Here is a 24,698-nt window from a genome sequence, read left to right on the forward strand (position 1 = left end):
TTTTTTTTGTATTATTTATTATTATTTGTTGATTCATACACTCAGCGGCCACTTCATTAGGTACATCTGTTAAACCACCCCATACTGTTAATGTGTCATCAGCCAATTAGGCCAGCAACTGAATTTAGGTGTGTAGCATGGTCAAGATGACCTGCTGAAGTTCAAACAAAGCATCAGAAGGGGCACTTTTTCTATTCTAACTGATCACTCAAAGCAATTTTAACTACAGACCCCAATTATACACTGATGGATGAATCTGGGCCAGATTCAAAGTTCAAACCTATATGACTGGCCTATTTAAATTCATAAAAAAAAATATGACTGACAGTCCTGCTCAGATGTTTACAACACAGGTAATGTTTAAAAAATGTCTTTCCAAATAGAGTCTTTGTAATGTAACAGACAGACGCTTCATCTACTCAACTTTAGATTAAGGTATATTTTTCAAAATTCAGTTTAGTTGAGCTGAGTTTAGTTTAATTAAGGCCCATTTACTTTTAAATAGTTAAAACTGAAGTTTAAAGTATAGCTTGTCTTAACAATTATTATTATTGTTGTTGATGTTGTTGTTATTAGTATTAATAGCACTATGTTTTGAGGGAATCATTTACTTACATTCCTTTCTGTTTTTGGAAAATAGATGAATGATAGATAATCACATGAACGAATTCTACTTTCCTCACACATTAAATCCAAATGAGTTTCATGGTGGTTGGGTGTACTAGTTTGGGAGAACAGTTCCGCCCTGCGTAGCACTGACAGGTAAAGTTTTCAGCCCAGGCACTGAGGTCAGCAGCAGAAGGGAGGCCAATAGCCACATACTTCCTATCAGCTCGTATGATGTGGAAATGGGTGGGGTTTAGGTGCAGGTAGTGGCGAGAGTTGTTGCTCTTCCGGACACAGCGGCCCTTCCCCTGACACAAGACTTCGCTGCAGAGCTTGGCGGCTGCAGTCACATTAGCAATGTAAGGGTTCAATGTGGATCTCAGGTACTTGGACAGAGCATCACAGGACGCCTGCAAAGACAGGAGTTTATATGAGAGGTTCAGGTGTTCAAAAAGTATGTACAAAAAAAATCTTAGAACTTCAAGATGAATGTCAGCTAAAATATTTTATTGGGGTAATTAAAGTCCAAATAAAACATATTGCTTAATGGATGTTTGTGTCCAAAGGAGGAACGTCAACTGGACTGAGAACACGGATAGTGGCAGTAAGACCATCTAAATGGTCTGTTTTATTCTTAATTAGAATTTGCATTCAGTTGTGCCACTTTAAATTGGTTGTAAGACAATAAGATATTGTGATTGTGTGAACATCAAATGACAAGAAAAAGATATACCAAATCAAAAAGCGGCTGCAGCAAATGAAGCTGCAATACCTCTTTCACATGTCTGGTAAACACAGATAAACAGTCACAACTGTTAGTTCCTCTTAAGAGAGGAAACAAAGGCATGTTAATTATTTGTTGATGCAAGGCTGGCCAGTTGTGTTCCTGTTTTCAGACCTGTGAAGAGTTACTAATATAGAGTTTTTATGGCTAAAGACAAATGCAGAAACTTCGGGTGGCTCGTGTGATACTTGAAGTCTTTTCTCTTCTCATGAAACAAACAAACACTGGATTTGCAATGTTGAGAAGGAATCACATTGCTCAGCTGGTAGATTTTTAATGCTGACGTGTCAATATTGTGTTGAGTTAGAATATCCCTTAACCTTCCTGCCTTCTTGGGACCTTTTTGTGCCACTGCTATGTGTTAAATGGTTGCCATTTCCACTGTGTTCAGTGGAATATAACCAAACTTGCCACAGGATAGTTTTTACCTGTCAATGTTAATATTCCAGTGTGAATTCCTTAAATCAGCCTAAAATGGCTGAGCAGCAGAAATCCCCACACCCATCACCCTGGGGACCATTTTCTGCCCATTGACTTCCATTATAAACGCTATTTTTCAACCCCAAATTATCATCATATGATTTTATTTTTTCTTCTTTTCTTGGATGTCAATGAAGACTCAGGGCCTTGAAGTTTTAATTTTTAAATTGCAAAAAAAATGCAAAAAAAATAATGGCAGGTCAAAATGTATGTTGGTGCCAATCTTTGGTCCATCTAAAGGCCTACTTATAATGACAATCACATATTACTTCAACTGGTTTTTTGTGGAAATATTTAGTTTCGTTTTTTGGTTTTTGGGGCTTATAACACAGGGCGCTCATGTAATAACACTGGGATTTGAAGGGTTAAAACAACGAAAATATAATTAAAACTTTACATGAATATTTCAGGGAGAAGTAGTTTTACAAGGTTGGCTAATTTAAAGTGGAATAAAATATGGATATATGGTCTTTTTATGGCGTGGCTGAGAATGGTCCCTAGGGTGATGGGTGTGAGTTTTTTAAAGGATGGCAGGAGGGTTAATGATAGGAGATCTGATCAAAACATCCAGTAAATATCAGTAAGCTGTGAATTACCTTGTTGTTGTAGTCTCTGGCACCTCCCCATATTATGACCCCAGAAGCTCCAAGTGCTGCAGACTCTCCGATCGTGCTGATTAGATCTCTCTGAAAGAGCAGGAACGAAACTTTTTTTTTTTAAATAAAAAGGCTCAAAGTAATTTAATGCCCTATCCTCGAGGCCCCCAAAACACCCCCCAGCTTCTCTCTCATTCACATCTTTTAGAATCCAGTATAGAAAACCTATAGATAAACCTTGGTAGAGTTGATATAAGGTACTACAAACTGTTCAAAGTGAATGAACTCCAAACCTTTATCACATTAGAGTTCTAAATTGAGGCCTTCATTCTCCTTTCAGAGCAGTATTAATTGATGTTTTTATGTCATTTTCAAAAGTTTTTAAAACATAAATCTTCATTTGTTGAGTTGTTTTTCTGTTGTGTTCTTGTGAATGCTTTTTGCTCTTACGTGAGAAATTTAATAACTATTTAGGTTCAAATGACAAAACCCTCATGTGATGGGCTGTTTATTGTAATCATAAAGATGAAGTGAATGATGTGCATAAATGTGATTTTAACACAAACACTCACCCTGGTCTGAAACTTTTTGGTCTGATCCCGGTACAGTGGCCTGCAATAGACATAGACTGGCATAACGTAAGGACGTTTAGGCAATGCTGCCACCCTCAGAGCCTCAAGAACACGGTTACGAACAAAGAGCGCAGCCCGGGGAGAGTTCCTCAGATTCTGGTGAAGGTAGACTGATGGGAAGAGAGCTGTGCTGCGTTCCCACAACCAAAGCATCTGGTTGTTCTGCTTGTGGGTCTTGTGGGAGCACTCTCCCGTGTAGCCAAGCTTGTTCCATCCATAGTTGTAGCAATCAGGAAACAGGTAGAAGCCCCATCGGCGGTTTGGACGCTCACCAGTACCAAGGCTAATGGTTTTTTCCATGAAGTGACGTCCAGCCCGCTGGAACTGTTTCTTTGCCAGTTTAAGAATTTGCTCTAATGATAAAAACGGGAGCATCTGCAGGGTACGACTGATGGACAATTTCTGATAAATGCGTTTTGAACCCCAGTTCTGGTCCCACAGGGGGCGCCAGGATTCCCAGTCAATGACAGCCAGCCCAGGAGAAGAATCCTGGGAGATGTAGTGATCTATTTGTTTTTGGGCTCTGGCCAGGTGCTCTGTCAGGTTGCCATTTTGGGGGACCCCACCGCTGTAGAGCTTATGCTTGACAGAATCAGCTCTAGGGTAATGACCAAGGCGGTCCTCATAGAAGATGGTGAGAAACTGGCCTGGCACAGCTGCGGGTGTCGTCACTGACTGGAAGGCTGCAGTGTCCAACGGGATGTGAAGACGTTTACAGTGCTTGACTGGCGCGTTCCATATAGCCACAAAGGAATGGTTATTGATGAGCGGTGGCTCAGTTGGAGGTAGGGCAAGGGCTAAGGTGATAGATCCAATTACACAGAAGCCAACAGAGGAGAAGAAGGATGGGGCCATGGTAATAGGTCTGGACAAGCAGGGCAGACAGTGGATAAAAGTCAGCAAACATCAACATAAATCACAGCTATTTTTGACAAACTCTGTTTTCTCTTTAAAATAACCAAACTCCGTCTTCTTAAGATGGGCTAAAAGTGGGAACTTTTGATCACATTTGAAGTTATTTGAAATATGACTCTCGGTGAAAGATGACTTCATAATTTTTACATCTCAAACAATTAATGGAGAAAACAGTTATTAGATGCTCTATTAGATCATCAGTGGATACAAAATAGTTCTGAAAGAGCTCCACTTGAAGCTGCAAATGTTAAATACTACTTTTATAATATGAATATAACAGGACACAAAGCTGTTTCTGCAGTTAGAATGTAAGATACTTCCTCCATTATTATTTTATGTGTGTGTGAAAGAGAAATACGACATAGCTCTGCTACATGCATGCTCTGTGCTCAGAGCTTAAAATGTCAGCAGTGGCCCCAATTTATGTAAATGATCATTATCAGCAAAACAGGGAAAATTAGAAAATTTTAGGTGCTAGAACGTACACATAAGTGCTTGGAATGATAAACCAAATCTCGAAGTTCACCCAGTGGCTGAACAATCTGCTCTATTCACCTACAGTAGTGTAAGGACACTCCCTGCGTGTTCAGAGTTCAAGTTCACTTGCCTAATCATCATCTGTAGGGGAAAATTTATGAAAACAGACTAATTGTAGTCCCTAACAATTTCATATGTTCATGCCATAAACTTTTATTTCATTATATATTTAAAAAATATTCATATTTATGACTAATTCTAAACAGCATATCATTTTAAAAATGATATTGTGTAGGAGAACTGAACATGTTATCAAGTCATGACTCGAAATGCCATTAATACACATTCTAAAAAATATTTTAAAAAATATGATTTATTTAATTTTAGTGTGACTTACTGATCTCTAACCAGGAACAACAACAAAATAGATTTGGCCTTTTGGACTGAGTCCTTTGCAGTTCTTCTTTTTCCTCTTGATCAATAACCATTTATACTGACAAAATTAACTTTTTGTTTGTGGATGATACTATTTGTAAGCAGCAAAATAGTCATTTACAGTGGATTTGGAATGATAAAAGTGCTAAATAATGATATAAAATAAAGATATTTGTAAAACCTTCCTTCATATTTGGTGTTCAGATAGAGCCCTTGTGAATGTGAATACATATGTTAACTACATTCTGTTTTTGATGTCCTTTTTGCTCATCCTGGTAAATCAATATAAAATTAAAAATGACTCAAGGATTTCGCAGTATATCTGTAAACAAATTGTCCACATTTTAAAAAGATCAAATCTTTTTAATAATATCCTTTATCTTACAAGGTTATCTCACTATTCTTTTCAAATCAGTCAACATTTTTTGGATATAATAGTGTTTTAGCTCCTACCTGTTGCTGTCTTCAGTGGCTTGTCATAATACTTCAGTGTTTCTCAAGTAATTTTTTTGCTGTTTCATATGTCAGAGGAAACAGTTTCTTCTCTCTGGTAGATCCTTATCTAATTAAAATACTAACTGGTGAGTGGTTTTAGGGTGTCAGGTTAGAATAAATGATGCAAAGAATTTGGAAACAGTTTTGGACAAATACAATCAACACTAAGATAATTTAGTGAAAAAGGTTTTTAAAAAGTTGCATATTTGCAAGATGAAAGTAAAACTCAGAGTGCATGAAAAACAGAATGGTAATGAAAGTTAAAAAATAAACAACAAAAGTTAAAACAACAACAACAGCCTGGTTCATGTATAATATTTCTGGTTTGTACTGATTTATCACAAAAATGACACGATGATGGCAACATGTTTTTCATACTTTAGCTTTGTGTCAATTTCATTTGTAAATCAGGAGATTGTAGTGCATATAGTATTTTAGTTACTTAAGGTCTTCAGAGTTTTGACAACATAAATTAATCTTATTTTAACAGAAAAAGTTATTTAAAGTCAAAACTTTTCTGTATAAAAACATATTTGCATACTTATTATTACTTATTACTAAATATTCCGAAACATTTTCTTCGTTCTTTAGAGTTTGTCTCTTAAAAAAAAAAAAAAAAAAAAAAGATTGGATCCAAAGATTGGATCTAGCTGGGACTTGATGTTTGAGTTAAAAGGGCCTCTGAGCAGAAAATATTCTTGCCAGGGCAGTCATCTCACACCAGTGACTCATCATTATCATTAGTTCAGCCTTCTGTTCCTTTTTCTCACTAACTGGGTCTGAGGTTTAATGACTGACTGTAGAAAAGGTAGTCAACGTTTTTCAAGACACAGTTTTTTCATTGTTTGAAAACCTAATATAAAGACAAAGATAAAGATAAATAATGTCAACGGAACGTGAATCTGCCCCATCAGATTCATATCCAATCTGATCTGGATCAGTAGATGATCCAGTTGGCTGCAACTCAACTCACTAAGCGGAAGATGTTTCTTTGTTACTTCCCCTGAACTCATCACTTTATGTAATAATGGCAGGAAAAGGAAGAAACACACTGTAGCTTTGGAAAGTGTTTATTAGCAGTGCATTTACAGTCAGGTAACATTTTTCATGTGTTGCATACTCCTTGTTACATATGTAGTTTACAATCTTAAGATTTAATAAAGAATACAGTGACTACAGGAAATTTACAATTGCTACACAAAGTCTGAAGTAAAAGCCTAAAAACACTAACCTAAAGGCAGGCTTGAGCCGTCCATGTGACGTGCTTCATTGTTGCTTAATGTTAAATACTAAAATTTATTGGAGTACCCCTTCTACCCCTGTTTTCTTCTGTCTCTTTGACTACATAAGCAACATAGGCTGCCTTTTCATCAGCTATTTAAACTGCAACAAACTGCCAACTTCTCCAAAGGTAATGTTTCAGGTTAGTGTCATTACTCAATACTGTTTGTTCACTCTGAATGTAAAGCAAACTTTAGGGGATTGATTTCATTTAGAAAAAGTAACAACATTAAATTTTATTATCTAATGACTTTGAGCCAATGACTTGAGAGCCACCATCTACCGGAACCAAATTCCTTGTATGTGTCTGCACATATACTTGGCCAATAAACATGATTCTGATTCTGATTCTTTAAACTGTTTTTGTTAGGAACAAGGATACCGAATTAGAAGATTTTCTTACATTGTGTTATGATTGGTAAAATCAATAAATTCCTAATACATTAATGAAAGTTAGACCATCTACAGTTTTATTACTGAACAAACAGTATTTGCTGATGGAGGCTGGTTCTAAAATGATAAATGGTGAATAGATATGACAACTTTGTTTTGTCAACTTTGGCATCGTAGTTATAAGTATGCTTTATACTTGGAATTATCCAAAGAAAAGCACTTTGGGACACAGAGAGAGAGAGAGACTGAATAAAGAGTTTCACGAGAACCTGAGGTATCAAAAAACTGGTAAACTTTGGTAAAAAGGTGAAATTAAAGGACCTCAGTTTCCAGAGGCTGTGTCTGTCAGATATAGTTTGTGCCATCTCCTGCATCCAGTTGAGTGCTTCCTTGCACTTGCAGTTGTACATTCAGAGACAGTAGCCATTTACCAGTCACACTGAGATGAAGTAGAATCAAATACAAAATCCAGAGATCAATAATATAAAAAGTCTTTCTGTTCTTCAGGGTAACAAACCCAACAGAATGTATTCTGAAGTTAAAAGCAGCTATATGCTGCATCCTAACAGGCTCCAAAACGGTTTGTGACATCTCCTGGAAAGACTACAAGTAATAAGTAACAATACAAAAATATAAATTTGTACATATACCGCAAAGTATAGTAACAGTTCATTCAAGGTATTGGAAATAAAGGATGTCTTTAAAAATGCATCAAGTCTTTGTAATTGTGCTCCTATATATGTATGTGCAGTATTGTATTTTGAGCAACCTTTGGTTTTTGTGGACAAAGCAAAACGGAGGATCATCATGCGATTTCTCTGCAATATGAGTTACAGTGAATAAATTCAAGCATGTATATTGGCTGTGCAATTCCATTTTTCCTTCTGTTTCAATGGGTACACTGCTGATTTAGGCCACAAATAATGTTTAGTCCGAATAAATGAATAATTGACTGACAGGCAATCATTTTCTGATTGGGTAAAATGTTTTCATGAGACATGTTTTCTGCATGTATTGTATTTCAGGTGGTATTTTGCAACTGTTTATAGCACATTTATCAAACAGCATCAGCAAGACGTTCCTATTACTGCAATTAGCTTTATGGTGCATAAAGTCAAGTTTATGTCAGTATCCTTGGATAAAATAAAAAATACATTTTGAATTAGAACATTATATTTACTGCAGTGTTGACATGTCACATCTACCCGCAGCTAAATTGAAACTAACTTTGTCTTTTGAAGCCATCTTCAAACATATATCTTTACTAATAATAAATTCAACAGGAGCAACAAAGTTAAGTGATGGCTGACGCAAGTTGGCGCTGCTGCACTCTCTCCTGCCTCCTGCTGTTCATCCTGTTCATCCTCCCACTCTGTCCTCTTCTTGTCGTGATCTTCGTACTCTTCCTCTTCCTCCCATGGCCCTTTATCTTCTCTCACTTTGTTGATGCTGTCGCAGTTCTCACCATTATGGCCCTCATAGCAGTGGCAGCGGAACCTCTCCATTAGTAGCTGCTGTTCATGCGGTGAATGCCAGCCATTCACAGTAAAGTCCCCATCCTCAGAGGGATGGATGCGGTAACTGTCAGCACTTAGGTGGAGGTAATGCCGGGCGTGGGGGTCCCGGCGGATGCAGCGGCCATTACTCTGGCACAGGAATTCACTGCAGATTTCTGCGGCCCGTGTCACATTGGTGATGTACAGACCCAAGCGGTGGCTTAGGAAGGACTTGACGTGGGTGCAGCTGTGCTGTGGAAACAAGGTGAAATTCGTAATAGCTTATATGATACTACAACCAAAATTTTGAGTTTAGTGGCTTCACATCAAGTTCTGCTTTAAACCCAATGATGAACCAGACTCACTATGACAAAGATTCGCCAGTGCCTAAATATAACCTTAAAATGAAAATGTATAGGTTGGAATGGGGTGGCATCCTCACAGATTCTGATTCCTCATGGATGATGAAAGAAACTTTCAATTTCAGCAGAGGTTGAAATAATTATTTCCCCCCACTGTAAAGCAACTTGAAGAGACTGTTATTGTCAACTGGCTGGAACAATATAAATAAAACTGAACTAAAATGAACTGAATTCCTAAAGATGTGTTAGGAGCTTTATGTATAACATCGCTGCACATTAAAAATATTAATCACAAACGTCAGAAGAGCATATGCATGCACAGTCACCTCTTGTGATTTTGTTAGATGTTCATAAATAAATCTCCATATGCACCAGCATATATGATGAAAACATACTATAAATAATTTTACTTTGTTAATGTAGGGCAAAGACCACCTACCCTGGATGAGGTCAAATTTAAATCTCCCCAGATGACAAATCCTGCAGTTCCCAGTGCAGCACTCTCCCCTATGGTGTGGATCAAATCGTCCTACAGGAAAAATACAGGTAAACCATCACATCACATCACACATGTCTGTCACCATCACTACCACGCCACCATTTAAGGCAGGGATCTCAAATTATTGATGGCGAAGTGATGATGAAGTAGCTGAAGAAAATAAAAATAAATAAAAGAACAATAAAATAATACAAAGGTCAACATATTTGAACATTGAATTTTTAATACTGCTTGGACCACACTGCAGTGTGGTCCAAGTGTTACAGTGTTAGTAACAGTGTTTGTCAGTGTTACAGTGAGAAACTGGTTATGTTGTGCAAAGCTCCACAAGATCATACTTCAAAGAAATTCTTTAAATAGCCTTCTTCTTTTCAAAGACATCAGCCGTTAACCTGCCGAATCAACAGATCATCCTCAAACATTTGGTTTTCCCTGAACCTCCAGTAGATGGCAGTAGGGAGCAGACTCAGAGTATAGCCTGACTGTTTAAGCACATTGTTACTGAAAATGATGTTTACTGCATACAAAAATTAATAATTATATGACAATTAATTTGAAGGGGTGGGTTGCAAGTTTAACTATTACTAATATGCAATCATATTAAGAATTACAGAAAACAATATTTGCTTTTTGACTTTTTCTTTGGAACATCAGGATTGGTGATTTAAATCTTTAAATTGAGGCCAAATGATGATTGTTTGCCAGTCATTTGAACACACAAAATTACAACATTTTCCACTATAAAATGCAGAACTGATCCCTTTGTCACATTGTCCCACATTGTGTTTGTGTGTCTGTTAGTACTCTGATGATTCCTTGTACTTTGATTCCTTGTTCCTATCCCGTTAGGGTTTTATTTATATATTTTTTATTAAAGCTGCTTTTGTAAGTTGACCTCATTTCCAGAGTCTTGCATTTGGGTCTATATTTGAAGCTTGGTAATGCACTAAAATTGACTGAGAAGATTAAAGTTTCTCCAGGATCTTTAATCCTGTCTTCTGTGAAGTATATCACAAAGGCTGCCATTCATATTTTAACACAAGTTTAACATATTTTATTCCAGCCCTACTGATTTTGATGAATGTGTTGTCTCTATTGATGCTGAAAAAGCCTTTGATCGAGTTGAGTTTGAGTGTCTCTTCTTCCACAGATTTTGTTCTGGAGCAAATTTTATGGTTTGTTTTTTTGAGTGGCACAGAAGTGTAATAACTTGCTTCAAGGACCTTGTCATAGCCTGGAAACTGGCATCATTTAAACAACTTGCTAATACAATCTACCACCATCACACTTTTTAAGATGCTTGCAAGCCAGGCACTTTATTTGTTTCCAGATTTCAGGCTCAAGTCCTCTACCGAGGCCAACCATACAACTTTATCCAACCAACAGAGGGCTGATCTCCCTGCTTTACAGTAAAATGTTAAACTTGACACATACCTCAAAATGTTATGGGAAGAAGATTTAGACTTAGGCCTCTGTACTCACAACTTGACATCATTATGTGCCCGCCACTGTTAATCCAGTTCAAAGTGGTGCATGGAGCCCACTTCTCAATATCCAGATTATCTTCTATCTATCCTGAAATCACTGCATATTGTGATAGATGACAAACTGCTGAAGCTTCACTGATCCATGTCTGTGGCTCTGTATTTTTCTACCACTAGTAAAATCCTGCTTTTTTTCTAGTCAAACGTTTTAGAGACCAGTATGGAACAGGACTGCACAGGTGCCAGTACTGTTACATATACAGTATAAGGAGCCTTAAGTCAATGTGGAGGCTGAAACATATTTTCCTTTGCGGCTACCGCTGCTGTACTTTTTATCCCTTCCAACCTTTATCCTCTGACTCATTCTGACTTAACTAAGGTTTTGCTTATGTGTGCCAACCACCTTTTGCATGCATCCTAAAATGCAGTTCAAATAGGAAAGAATATGTTCTGCTTAGAGGTTTCGATTCACATTTATTCATAAGACTGAAAATCAGAAAATTCAGACATTGCCTAAAGTTCTTGTTGTATGGTTTTGGAATTTTAAAAACCAAAAAGGCTATTACATTTTAAATTATCTTTTGAAAATGCATGTTGTATTTAATTAATCCACAATTTTTTAATGGATTTTTGATCAGAAGGAAGGAAACAGCAAAATTGTCTTTTATTGTCTAAGGAATGCAGTGGTTTTGATGTCATACATTTAAGACATATAGTGAAAGTGGCCAAGAAAAGGAAGGTACTAATTTAAATTCTGATGTTATGTCATACTCCGCTGAGCTTATTGAATTTGAGCATGAACCTCCTTTAATTTCTCAGGAATTTTGCAGAGGTTTGTGATGAAACTTAGCACACGTATTGTGTGGGTATCCAAAAAGAGGAACTCATTGAGTATTTCATGTCAACTATCAAAGAAGATTTTTTAAATGCATTTTTGATATATCATCATGTTTAACTGACTTTGTTCAGAATTGAACCAGCAGTTAAACATGGTTCGGGCATCTGACAAGGATGCCCCCTGGGTGCCTCCTGGGTGAGGTGTTCTGGGCATGTCCCACTGGGAGGAGGCCCCGGGGCAGACCCAGGACACGCTGGAGAGATCATATCTCTCGGCTGGCCTGGGAACGCCTTGGTGTTCCCCCGGATAAGCTGGAGGAGGTGGCTGGGGAGAGGGAGGTCTGGGCTTCTCTGCTTGGGCTGCTGCCCCCGCAACCCGGCCCCGGATAAGTGGAAGAAAATGGATGGATGGATGGATGGATGGATGGATGGATGGATGGATGGATGGAAGTTCAGAATTGTCATTTATGTTTAAAATAATTTTACAGTCCAATAAATCTGGCAAGATTTGAATGACTTTCCCATAGAAGTTAATCATGAATGAGGAATTGCATTACCAGTCAAATTCAGAAGACAAATGAAAGAACAACAAAAAAATATTCTATTGGTTCTATTTTGTCTTAGTTTGCCCAAGATAACATGCAACAAGGCCGACCTACCACCCCTAAGCTGCCACAGGGTGAGATGGGATTCATCCTGGACAGGTCGCCAGTTTGCAACAAGACTAATGTAGAGACACAGACGACAATTAATTAAGCTATTAACCTAACCCCACTAACTGCATGTCTTTAAACTGTGGCAGGAAGCTGGAGTACCCAGAGAGAGCCCACACAAGTATGGGTAGAACATGCAAGCTCACACAGAAAGGCTCTAGCCAGAAGGACTAAAACCCAGAACCTTCTTCCTGTGAAACAACAGTGCTAACCACTGTGTGTTATGGTATGTCATAGTGCTTTAAATAACAATTTAAAAATCAATAAAAAAAAATGTAAATGAAATATTGGGGAAAAAAATAAATTGTAGGTTGGATTTTTTTGTTTTTGTTTTGTTTTTAGGTCTGCTTCAAAATTCAGATAAAACTGAGGCTATTGTACTCAGCCCTGAAAATCTTTGTGTCTATGGCATGGTACGGCTGGCATTACCTTCTCCGCGGTAATGGAGTGGTTTCTGACCATGATATCTCCTTCAATGCACATAAAACACAAATTTAAAACTACTCTATAATTAGAAACATGTCTCATTGTGATGCTGAAAAACTAATTCTTGCATTTATTACTTATAGGCTGGACTACCGCAGTTGATTATTATCATATTTTCCTAAATGCTCTCTGAAAAGCCTTCAGTTGATCCAGAAAACTGCAATAAGAGTAGTAAAAAAAAAAATGGCCTGTATTTATATAGCGCTTTACTAGTCCCTAAGGACCCCAAAGCACTTTACATATCCAGTCATCCACCCATTCAAACACTGGTGATGGCAAGCTACATTGTAGCCACAGCCACCCTGGGGCGCACTGACAGAGGCGAGGCTGCCGGACACTGGCGCCACCGGGCCCTCTGACCACCACCAGTAGGCAACGGGTGAAGTGTCTTGCCCAAGGACACAACGACCGAGACTGTCCGAGCCGGGGCTCGAACCGGCAACCTTCCGATTACAAGGCGAACTCCCAACTCTTGAGCCACAATCGCCCCGTGGTGCATGGAGCAGTGCATAGTGGCAGCGACTATTTGAAAGAGCATATTTCACCACATACTACTATATCTGTCCAATGGAGCATGTTGCTCTAGCCATACTTGTGGTTCTTAGGGTAGATCCTTCAGCTTTCAGGCCTTTCTTCTGTGGAACCAGATCCCAGTTTGGAATCAAGGATTATTGTAGGGTCTATCTTACAGTACAACGTATTTTGAGTTGACTTTTGTTATGATTTGGTGCTTTGTAAATAAAACTGAACTGAATTGACTTGAATTGGAGCAGGTAACCCTGAACCCTCCCTTAGTTATGCTGCAACAGGCATAGGCTGCGGGTGATCTCTTTATTTAATTATTAGTTACTATAATCTCTGTATCTCTTCCACAGTGTGTCTTTTGTCTCACTTCCCCTCACCTCAACTGAAGGTTTCGTTTTGACAAAAGGGATTTTTCCTTCCCACTGTCGGCAAGAGCTTGCTCATGGGGGTCATCTGATTATTGGGGTATTATCTTACACTGTTAAGGAACCGTTGTTGTGATTTTGTGCCATAAAAATAAAATTGAATTAAAAGTATCCCTGTGAAAGGAAAACGAACTACTTTGTTGCATAATGGAAATTTTATCCAGAACACACAGTAGAAAAAAATATATAATATTTTGGTAAACTTTGCTCTTACTGTAGTGAGAAAGTTGAGGGCCTCATCTCGGTAGCCCAGCCTCAGGTACACATAGGTGGGAAGGTCATACTCCTTTGAGGTCAGTGAGGCGACTCGGAGCGACTCTCTGATCCTGTGCTGGGTGAAGTGCAGGTTGCTGATGCTGTTGCTGTGATGCTTCCTGATTGTGACAGAGGGATAGAGGGCCATGCTGCTGTTCCATAGCCACACCAGCTCGTCATTCCTCAGCCTCTCCAGCAGGGGGCAGAAGCCTGTATAGTTCTGATCATGCAGGTTGTAATTGTGGCAATCAGGGTAGAGGTAAAAACCCCAGAGGGCACTGGGCCGGAGCTGTCTCCCCAGCTGAATGGTTTTTAGCATGAACATCTTGGCACTTTTCTCAAACCTCCGCCCTGCCAGTTCTTCCACTTGTGCTGCAGTCACGTTGATGTATGCTTTCTTGGTTAGCTCCTTTGATTTGCGTCTATAGATGTCCTTTTTGTGCCAATTACGACTCCACTGAGGTCGCCAGAACTCCCAGTCAATAACAGCCAGGCCACGAAAGTCCTCTGCAGGTATGAAGTAGTTGATGTCCTGGTGGGCTTTGAACAGGTGTCGGTCCAGGCTGCAGTTTTGAGGTAGGCCACCAAAGACGGCTTTGCCATGTGGGGTGTAGTGAGGGTAGTAGCCCAGCCGGTTGGCATAGAAAATTGTGACGTTCTGGCCTGTCCAATCAGCACGTGGGCTTCCCTGGATGTGGAATAGGTGGTTAACGTTGGTGGTTATGTTGTACCTGAAGGTGCACAAGTCCAGTGGAGCATTCCAGGCAGCAATGAAAGGTTTTCGGCCAATCAGAGGCAGTTTGGCAGGTTTCTGACCAAAAGCTGAATGAAATAGCAAAATCAGCCAGGAGCAGGTGAGCGCAACAGGTACAGCATGGTGGGAGGAGGATTCCCCAAGTACTGGCACAACAGGCATTCTGGGATTCAGATGGTGCAGCTGTCAGTCATCCTGACAAAGGGAAAAGTGACAGGGAAAAAGAAAAACAAATGAAAAACAAAACTCAGACATTTTTTTCATCTGTAAGACTTTTTTTTTAAATTATTATTTATCTATTGTTTCACCTTTGTAACCTGCATGAAATTTGTTGTATCATCTGTCTAATGAAAGTTACAATAACAAAATAGTAAAGGTAAGGATGGCTACAAAACAAAGCAACGCAGAGCAGGATAGTAAGATTTTCTCTGGGGATTTTTCATATATTTCACGTGGCACCACTTTGGGTCCTGACCTCAGAGTTAAGAGACTGTTTTCACATATAATGCAGCATTTCACAAAACTGACAGAGACTTTTTTATGTATAAAATGTTGCAGTACATCTGGTAAGCTCTCCTAAATTTCATTTGCCCTGACTGTTTTTATATTGTTTGGCAATTTTATTGAAGTCACATTTGATGAGCTCAACAGTTCTTCTGAATTAACAATGGTCTGGTTTAACTGTTTATTTCATCTTTCAACACAATAGAGGATCGTCAAAGCTTCAACATCTGACTTTATGAGTGTGCGTGTACATGGAAATTTGCCGTGTTCAAGTCTTGATAATATGTTGCATTCACTCAGTTTTGACATTCTACATTATTTACTCTTGGCCTTTTACTCTTTCCAAAATACATAAATGATTAAAAGGATTTGCATGGTATGAGTCAGAGGTCACATAGACTAAGTCAGTTGACACCAAGGTACATGGACTTCTGCTAGACAGAGCACGGCTTTTCTGTGCACATGTATTCTCCCCTTACCATAACTGAAGCCTCAAGCTGTAATGACAGGTCTTCCTTCCAAATGTCTCAGCAAGTTTCAGTGTTTGCTGCATCCCAACTTTTTCAAGCAAACATCCAGTCACAGAGCAGAGACAACAATCAGATGTCTGAAACCTGGATGTTCAAAAAAATTTCATTTGAATTTCTTTATTAACGAAAATGCAATTTATTTATATGCTATTTATTTATTGATTACCCTTTTAGTCATCTAGTGTGTGAGCAGCTTACTGGCTGAATGTTTAGTAAAGTACTAATGGCAGACAAGAGGTGATCTTATTTGCTGAATATGGTTTGAATTTTGAACTAGTTATAATTGTAAAATATTTTATGCTAAAAAATATTTGAAAAGCATTCTGGCTAGAACAGGCCAACATCAGCCTGGCAAAGGCTCCAATCTGGCCCTTTGGATAGCTTTTGAAAATGTGGAGGAGGGCATATCTTTTGGACTTTTAACTGTTTTAAAAAAAATAAATTTTACTGTTTGTCCTGCTGATAAAGACCCTCCCCACAGCCATTCATACTGCAGCAATAAAGTCAAATCAAAGTGGGTTGTATGTGGCCCCCCAATATATGATAACCTTGATAGCCCCAGTCTAGAAGTTTGGATGTTAAATTGTTTACTTTTTCACATAACATTTTCTTTTACAGAATGATATGTGATAAAGTAATGGTGTACATATGACATACGTTTGTTACAGAGACCGTTTTGTGACCATTTTGTGAATTCCTGTTATTAAAGCTCAAGGTGAGCATTTCGCATCACCAGCTTATTTACACCATGGTAGCAGTGGTAACTGAGAAGCTTGGCTACAAGGTTAACAGTGCAAAGGAGCAGTACCCTTCATGGAGGAGGCTAGAAACCAGGCTGAAGGTAGCAAGGCGTGAAGTTATCTAACTAAGTTATCTAAAGGGATGGCTAAAATGTTCAAGCAAGGTGCCCATAGCTGAGGTCTTAAAAACCGCCAAGGAAAGACTCACAGCCTTGGCCAGCCACCTGAAGAGGTATACCAGAGAGACAAACGCCAGGAAAATAAACAAACTGAGCCATCCAAGGTGTACTCTCAGTGGCAGAGGAACAGTATAACAACCAAGGCTGGAGAAGGAACAGTACTGGATGGGCATTTGGGAGAAGGAGTAACAGAGAGTTTGCATCCTTTCCAAAGTTTCATGTGTTCCTTCCTATGCTGAAAATACAACCTGAGGCTGTAACGAGTCCTGTGTAATTAATATAAATCTTCTATTTTATCTTCTCACTGGTGTTCTTGAGATATAATGATACAGCTTTTTATATTTTGTTCTCTTATATGGAAAGGTTTTTTTTTTCTCCCTCACTTTCAGTTTTGCTCAACACACAATATGAGAATCAAATTACTTTCCTTTATTTTTGCAGTCAGTTTCTCTCTGTATTCATTTGACTGCACTTACTGTTAGCAATTTAGTTTTTAAAGTTCACTATACTGTAGAATTACAGTAAATGCATGGATGATTTGATCAGAGGAATGTTAGTGATTATTCTCTTTGTTAGTTTTTGTTTTGAGCAAAAAGGTTGAGCTGATTCAACTCGGTTTTATTTGACTTATATAGCACCAAATCACAACAATTAGCTTCAGGTGCTTTATATTGTAAGGTAAAGACACTACCATATTAAGAACAAACAGAGACAACTCTGACATCATGTGATCCCTTATGAGCAGTGGAAATGAAAAAACTCCCTTTTAACAGGGGTTTCTTTTGTTTGTGTTGTTTCAATGAATGGGACGAGAACAAATTCATCAACTAACACAAGCAAGCTTGATTGACAGTCTAAGTTCACCATTGATGGTGAGCTGAACTAAGCTTTCATATTCTCCACTAAGTGGTCCTTATCACGATAAATGATGAAGGAGAAGCCACCGATTAAACATGCTGGAATTTATATTCAAAGTCTGGCTTTATGTCAAAATAAATTATTTATCCAGAGTAGCTCCGAACCACAACCCGGTCTGGCATTGATTAAGATAAGAGTTTGTTGGTGTCTGTGGTCCTTGTGGACTGGCTCCACTCATTCAACAAATATTGTACAAGAAGGTATAAGAATGTCTAATTTTCAGTGATTGTAGGAAAATTTGGGTGAATATGACCTACAGTTGCCAGTGTCTGAAATTTTGGGTTTATGGGAGGAATGTTGACATAAAGTGGTATAATTTGCAGTAACTTACTCTTTTGTAAGTTCATATACAGTTTTGGAAGAATGGCAATTATTATTTTTGGTGAGTCATCTAGGTTTTGCTGTACAGCCTCCACAACCCTTGTGACCTCAAAGAAGCTAATTTCACACCTCTGTAGTGGACCTCAGAAGTAAATGCTACTCCCTGTGCGAGGTGTTTCTAAAAGAGGACAATGTTCTGAAAACAGAAATGTGAGGAGAGGGAGACTCATTTCCTGCTTTTGATGCTTGGGAACTGAGCCAAGTTCCCTGTGGGCAGGGCAGAGCAAAGAGTCGAAATAAAAGATATTCTGACATACACCGTCTGTCACATAAATATGTCTCGGCGCCAACTAAACATCGCCAAGTCACATTACTGTTCTTCAGTCAGATTCAGAAAGCTTTTAACATTGCAGGCTTTCTATTCGTTGGTTATGTCTGATTAAGAAGCAGACCTGATTTTAAATCCAACTTCCGAACTAATAAAATGGCCTCAATAAAACAGTTGAATAAAGAAAAAAATAAACATCCTTACTAAATTAACCTACATGTGTATGTAGAAGTAGAATGGGAGACAGATCCTTCAGCTTTCAGGCCCCTCTGCTGTGGGAGCAGTTCCCAGTTGGACTTGAGAGACAGACACCCTCTCTACTTTTAGGATTATGCTTTAAACTTTCCTTTTTTGACAATGCATATAGTTAGGACTGGATTAGCTGACTCTGAATTCTCCATTAGTTATGTTGCAATAACCCATAGGCCATTTGGGTTAGGATTGGGCACAGGGTTTCCCATGATGGACCAAGTGATTCTTCTTCAGTCACCTCTTTTCACTCACCATGTGCTTATACACCACTTTTTATTCAGTCATTAGTGTTTCATCTGGCTGTCTCCCACAGCAGGTTTTTTGCCTTGTTTTCCTCCCCTCGCTGCTTACCACTGGCAGCAGATGGCCACCTTTCCCTGAACCCGGTTCTGCCAGAAAACTGAGAGAGCTTTTCTTTTGCACTGTCACCAAGTGCTTTTTCATAGGGGGTCATCTGATTGCTGGGGTTAACCTTACAATATATAAAACCTTGAAGCAACTGTTGTTGTGATTTGGCACTATTTGAACTATTTGAACGAATTGAATTTAGTTCACTTAATGGATAAAAGGTCTAGGATGTCAACTGGTTTTAGGTGTAATCAAACAAACCTTTAGGACAAAAGGGTTCAAAGAAATGAAATGACAGTGAAATGAACGGCATTAACAATTCTGATCAACCATTTATAGAATCTGACAGAAAAGACACGTCATTCCAACCCAGAACAAGCCTGATGCGCAAGACTCAGGCTCATGACGGGAATCGTCTTCTTAAAAGCTATTGAAATATTTGCTACAGTATAGCGTCTTGCAGTTTATCATCTTTATACAGTGTACTGTGTACAAACGTGAGAGTTGTGTAACAGGTAACAAAGAGCTTTGTTTTAAGTCTACCCAACTGATTTTGTATTGTATTTTCTCAAACTGAAAGTGGCCTTGCAGCTCGTCTCTGCTATCATCTCTACGAGCACTCAGTAACACGACTCTGCCTCAGAATTTTCCACGAGGCACAAAAAAGCTGGTCCAACCATGTTAACCAGAGGAGCGAGAGAAGCCTTTTAACACATGTTATTGCTGAGCAAATGTGGTCCTGGTTCCAGAAAACAAAAGCTGGAAAACAGGAACTACCAAAGTTGAAATTTGTACCCCCAGAGTCTATGGCTCATTGTAAAGAATTCTGGTTTAGGCCATTTCTGCTTTTGCTTCATTTTCCAGACCTGGAAGCTACTTTCATCTTTTATAAACAGTCTAATGGTAGCTACCATCCCATCAGGTGTCACCTGGGCCCTGTACTATTAAACCAGCTCAGCATGCCCAGGGTTTCTTTCTGTTATCTGGATTCACTTACTATGACAACAGCAATCAGGCAAGTGTTCACACAAATGTGATTATCAACTTAGGTGAAACCAGTTTCCCCTGTGTGGTAACATGAAATGTATGGCAAATGCGCGACCAGTCATATTAATGGTTAAGCGCTGCAGAGTGGAAATATTTGAAGAGGTTAACATAATACTAACTCAAAGCAAGCGCAGCAGTGTAAATGTATTTGACAGGAAAATCACTGCACAACAATTTCTGTTAAAAGCTGCAAGAACGTATCAAATCAAAGCACTTTAGGTGCTTTGATCAATAAGACTGGAAAAGAACTGCTGTGTTAAAAACATTTAGCCTGTTTGAGACCAGGAAAGGAAGCCGACACAAATGCCAACTGTGTAAGCTTCCAGACCTATCAATATCACAATTATATGATTATATTATGAGAGAATTTGAATGGATTATAATCAAATATTCAGTAAATTAATGTTTAAAAGAAATTTTTAGTTTTCATTCTTTCAGTTGCATGTCAGAAAGAATAACTATAAAAACAGGAGTCGATAGTAGGTTTAATCTATGCTCACATTTGAAATAAGGTCAGCAATTACAGTATAGGTGTATGGTATAGGTGAGTATCCAGCTGCTTTTAGTAACAACACTTGAAAACTGTGCTCTCTCTTGTTGTCAGGTATTCTTGCTGTGACACTTTATGAGTCAAAGCATCCTTAAAATGGGATTTTGTTACTGCCTCTGTTACAGCTGATGCACAGCTTGTGCCTGTTGGGTAAAATCTCCACTCAGATGCTTAAGAAATTTGCTGCCGTGCATCTGATTTCTCAATGGGGAAAAACTCCTCACTTTGAGGGTTATTTTTTAACATTGAGCCAACATTCCTTGGATGATTGGGCACTCCTATCCTCCTCCTCCCCTTCCTGCATCACCCAGAGCATTCACCAAGGGTGGCTGCTTCCCTCAGGGTTTAAAAATACTTTTATCTTCCTCTTTGTGCAGCAAAACAAAAGGTCCCAGAAAGGCATGATCTTTCAGCCTGATAAAATAAAAGTTTTTAACAGTTATCTGGTGAAAACATGCTAAGGGTGTAAGAGCTCACCTATAGATGCTCGGGTCTCTTCTTCAGGGTTCAAAGCAGGAGTCATGTGCTGCATGCTTGCATTCATTCCTTCTTGCAGTCTGAAATACAAGCCAGCCATCTGCACTTATATACAGCACAGAGAGGAGACGAGAGGGAGGAGAAAGTGTGACTACCACAACACAGTGATTAGAGAGCAGAGAGGGAAGGAGGGAGGAGGGAAGAGAGGCACAGAAACAAAGGAGAGAGAGTGAGGGTTTAAATTCGTTAGCTTGTAGAGCTCATCAGATGTCTGATCCTCCCTGGAAAAAAAAGTCAATTCATCCACATCAGTCAGTCTAGAACACACATGTAAACAAAAATGTCATCAACTGTCTGTGAGAAAGTCTGACCAGATCTAATCTCACTTTTTTGCATATGAACTTTACATTCAATTAAAATAAATAAAATAAGTTGTCCCTTGCATTTTTTACTCGAATATATTAGTCTATACGTAGTATTAACATCATATAAAGATGGATACAGCTTCTGGGTGTGAAAAATGAAACCACGTTTGCACTGTCTTAAACCTACATTATTTTTAATGGCATTTGTGTTATATTGTACAACAGTGTGCCGCCTACTTCATGTCTCAGCGTAACGGCCTTTGTTGAACTAAAGGCTCCTTCTTGCCCTGCTGGAGCTAGAACACCAGAATCATGTTTCTCCTAAATGGGTTCACCAAAAAACAGATGCCTTGTTATAAATGAGCTGAGACTAATTTGGTTCAGTTACCAGAAGGTTGCTGAATCAATCCAAGCTCCTCCTGTACATGTGTATGTATCCTCAGGCTGAGTGTGTGTGTGTACCAAAAACAAATAATCAGTTACAAATAACAGCACTGTATGAATGCCTGTTTGACTGGATCAGTGAAAACTGTAGAAAACTGTTTCAGAGACCAGTGCAGCATAACAGATGTTTGTATATTAGCAATTACAAATTTGAAGGAGATATCTTCTGACATATTTTTTTATCACCTAGGAACAATTTGTATTAGAGCCTTGATTTTTTTTTCTTGACTTGCTCACCAAAGTAAAAGAAAATGTAGGCCCGTGTTTAGAAACAGTACCTATGTTTTAAAATTAAGTGACTTCTAGCAGTTGTGCACGAAAGGGTGTAAGAATAATGTGTTCATTTTTCTCTGGCAAATTCTGAAGAAATATGTAAATATGGACTTTTTTTTAGAGCTCTGCTTTAGTAAATCTGAGACAGTGTAAAGTAAGTTTTGGTTTATTTTAGGAAACAAATACCACCAAATTACCAATCAACAGTAATTCATTTGTGTACTTTTTCCTTTATAACCCTGGCTGTACTAATAACAGTCAGTGTCTTTCTTTGATACAGAGGAAATCTTATAGGCCTCTGCCTGTCACTGTATATTGAGGGAGCAATCGTTATGGAATAGAACTTGCTAGAGACTCTACTCATTTTGAAGGTGTCTTTATTATTAACTTATGTAGTGGCAGTTCAGTTCAATTTCAATTTAGTTTTAATTGTTTACCACCAATCCACAACAGTAGTACAGAATAAAAACAATATTAGAGAGAAATTCAAAGAATTGGAAAATCTCAAGCAAGCATGAGGCAACAGTGCTAAGGGAACAACTCGCTTTTAATAGGACGAAGCCTTCAGCAGAGTAAGGGAGGGGCAGCCATCTGCCACAACCGGTTGGAAGTAAGAGGAAAGAGAGGAGAGCCAAAAAGAGACAGGATAAAAGAAAAGCTATAGGTGAGAGTGCCAGAGTTTAGAGAGGCAGAGTTTATTAATTACTAATGATTAAATACAGTGGTGGTGTATACACAGAAAGAAAGAGGACAGAGATGAGTGAAAATAAAATAAAATAATTTCATCTTGTGAAGTCCCCCAGAAGCCTAAGCCTATTGCAACATAACAAAGGGAGGATTCAGGGTCACCTGATCCAGCTCTCACTATAAGCTTTATCAGAATATAAAGTTTTAAGCCTAATCTTGAAAGTGGAGAATGTCTACCTCCAAATCTAAACTGGGAGAGAGGCCTGATAGCTGAAGGCGCTGCCGCTCATTGTACCGATAAAAGTGCTAGGAACCAAAACTAAGCCTGTGGGTTAACAGCAAAGGACTCTTGTAGGATAATAATGTACTATGAGATAATTAAGATGTGATGGGGCCTGATTGTTCAAGATTTTGTTCATTTTAATTCTGAATTTAACAGAGAGCCAGTGAAGAGAAGCCAGGATAAGAGAAATATGGTCTCTCGCTTTCTATTCTCAATTAGTGCATTCTGAAACAACTGAAGGCTTTTCAGGGAGCTTTTGGAGCAACCTGATAACAATGAATAAGTCGTGTGTAAACTAGCTTTTGAGCATCACTAACACAGGATTTGTACAATTTATTGTACAAATTAAGCTACTAGTACGCCCAATTACATGCAGAACAGGAAGCATTACAGCAAAGCATTATGTGAAACAAAGACTACAAAATGAGGCTTGAGTGGTCTATCTCACCGTATCCATGGGAAAATTATACTTTCTGTTTAAACCACCACAGACCAGTCAGAGGGCCAGTGCTGGCCCCTGTCTACTGGCGAAAGTGTCAACAATGGGCATGCAAGCATGGCGCAATGGAAGAAGGTGGCCTGGTCTGAATCACATTTCCACTGCATGTGGATGACAATGCTGAGAAACTTCAGATCCAACCATCCATGTTGATTTTTCTTTGACATTTACCACCTACCTAAGCACTGCTCCAGACCATGTACACCCTTTTATGAAAATGGTATTGCCCAAGGGCTGTGGCCTCTTTCTGTAGGATAATGCGCCACAAAGTAAAGTTCAGGAAGGTTCAGGAATTGTTTGAGAAGCACAACAAGTTTGAGGCATTGGCTTGGCATCCAAATTCCCCTCATCTGAATGCAATTGAGTATCTGTGGGATGTGCTGGACAAACAAGATTGATCCATTGAGGCTCCACCTTGCAATGTATAGGACTTAAAGGATCTGTTACTATCATCTTAGTGCCAGAAACAACGGCACACCTTCATATTTTTCATTATATATTTATTCTATACTAAAACATTAGTAATAGGCGGTATAGCACAAAAAGCTTCAAAGGATACATCCTCAATAATAAATGGGATCTATGGTTTATTACTGTATGTGAGTGCATTAGTTTTAGTTAATACTAATTACCTAGTAGCAGTTAATACTTCAGTCATAAATCCTTACTAGATGTCAGTGTTACTTAACTATTGCTAACATCGCTCCAATGCAAAGTTACACTTCTAGACCAGTGTTTTAAAAAGATCCAGGGAACTTTCTATAACACTTACATCCTGGTGTAAAACCAATCCTATAACCTCCTTTTAAAATTCTTCAACTAAAAGCTCAGAGTTTACAGTACATCTCAAAATAAATGTACAAGCATTTCAGCTTCTAATGTACACTGTGGTGCACCATTAGTTTTTTTCCCTGTGTAGAACATTCAAATGGGTCATCTCATACAGGACATGCCAGTCTGCTAGTTTAATAAGTATAACCACATAAACTTGACAGCCCTGAAGAAAATCAGCTCAGTCAAACA

General features: G+C 38.6%; 2 protein-coding genes across 2 annotated transcripts; both read right to left on the minus strand.

Moving 5' to 3' along the window:
• Positions 1 to 686: 686 nt before the first annotated feature.
• LOC146628381 (hyaluronidase-like) lies at positions 687 to 3,953 on the minus strand. Its single transcript, XM_085357792.1, has 3 exons — positions 3,039 to 3,953; positions 2,467 to 2,556; positions 687 to 1,016 (listed from the first exon to the last, which is right to left on the minus strand). The coding sequence occupies exons 1-3, from the start codon at positions 3,951 to 3,953 to the stop codon at positions 687 to 689; spliced, it is 1,335 nt and encodes a 444-aa protein (XP_085213918.1).
• A 4,388-nt stretch (positions 3,954 to 8,341) lies between these two features.
• Positions 8,342 to 15,092, minus strand: hyal4 (hyaluronidase 4). Its single transcript, XM_085357793.1, has 3 exons — positions 14,136 to 15,092; positions 9,392 to 9,481; positions 8,342 to 8,842 (listed from the first exon to the last, which is right to left on the minus strand). The coding sequence occupies exons 1-3, from the start codon at positions 15,090 to 15,092 to the stop codon at positions 8,342 to 8,344; spliced, it is 1,548 nt and encodes a 515-aa protein (XP_085213919.1).
• Between the last annotated feature and the right edge of the window lie 9,606 nt (positions 15,093 to 24,698).

Source organism: Diplotaxodon limnothrissa, linkage group LG7 (genome assembly GCF_057381915.1).
Source record: "Diplotaxodon limnothrissa isolate DT_005_m linkage group LG7, D_limnothrissa_male_GT1.1, whole genome shotgun sequence".
In the NCBI taxonomy this organism is placed as follows: Eukaryota; Metazoa; Chordata; class Actinopteri; order Cichliformes; family Cichlidae; genus Diplotaxodon; species Diplotaxodon limnothrissa.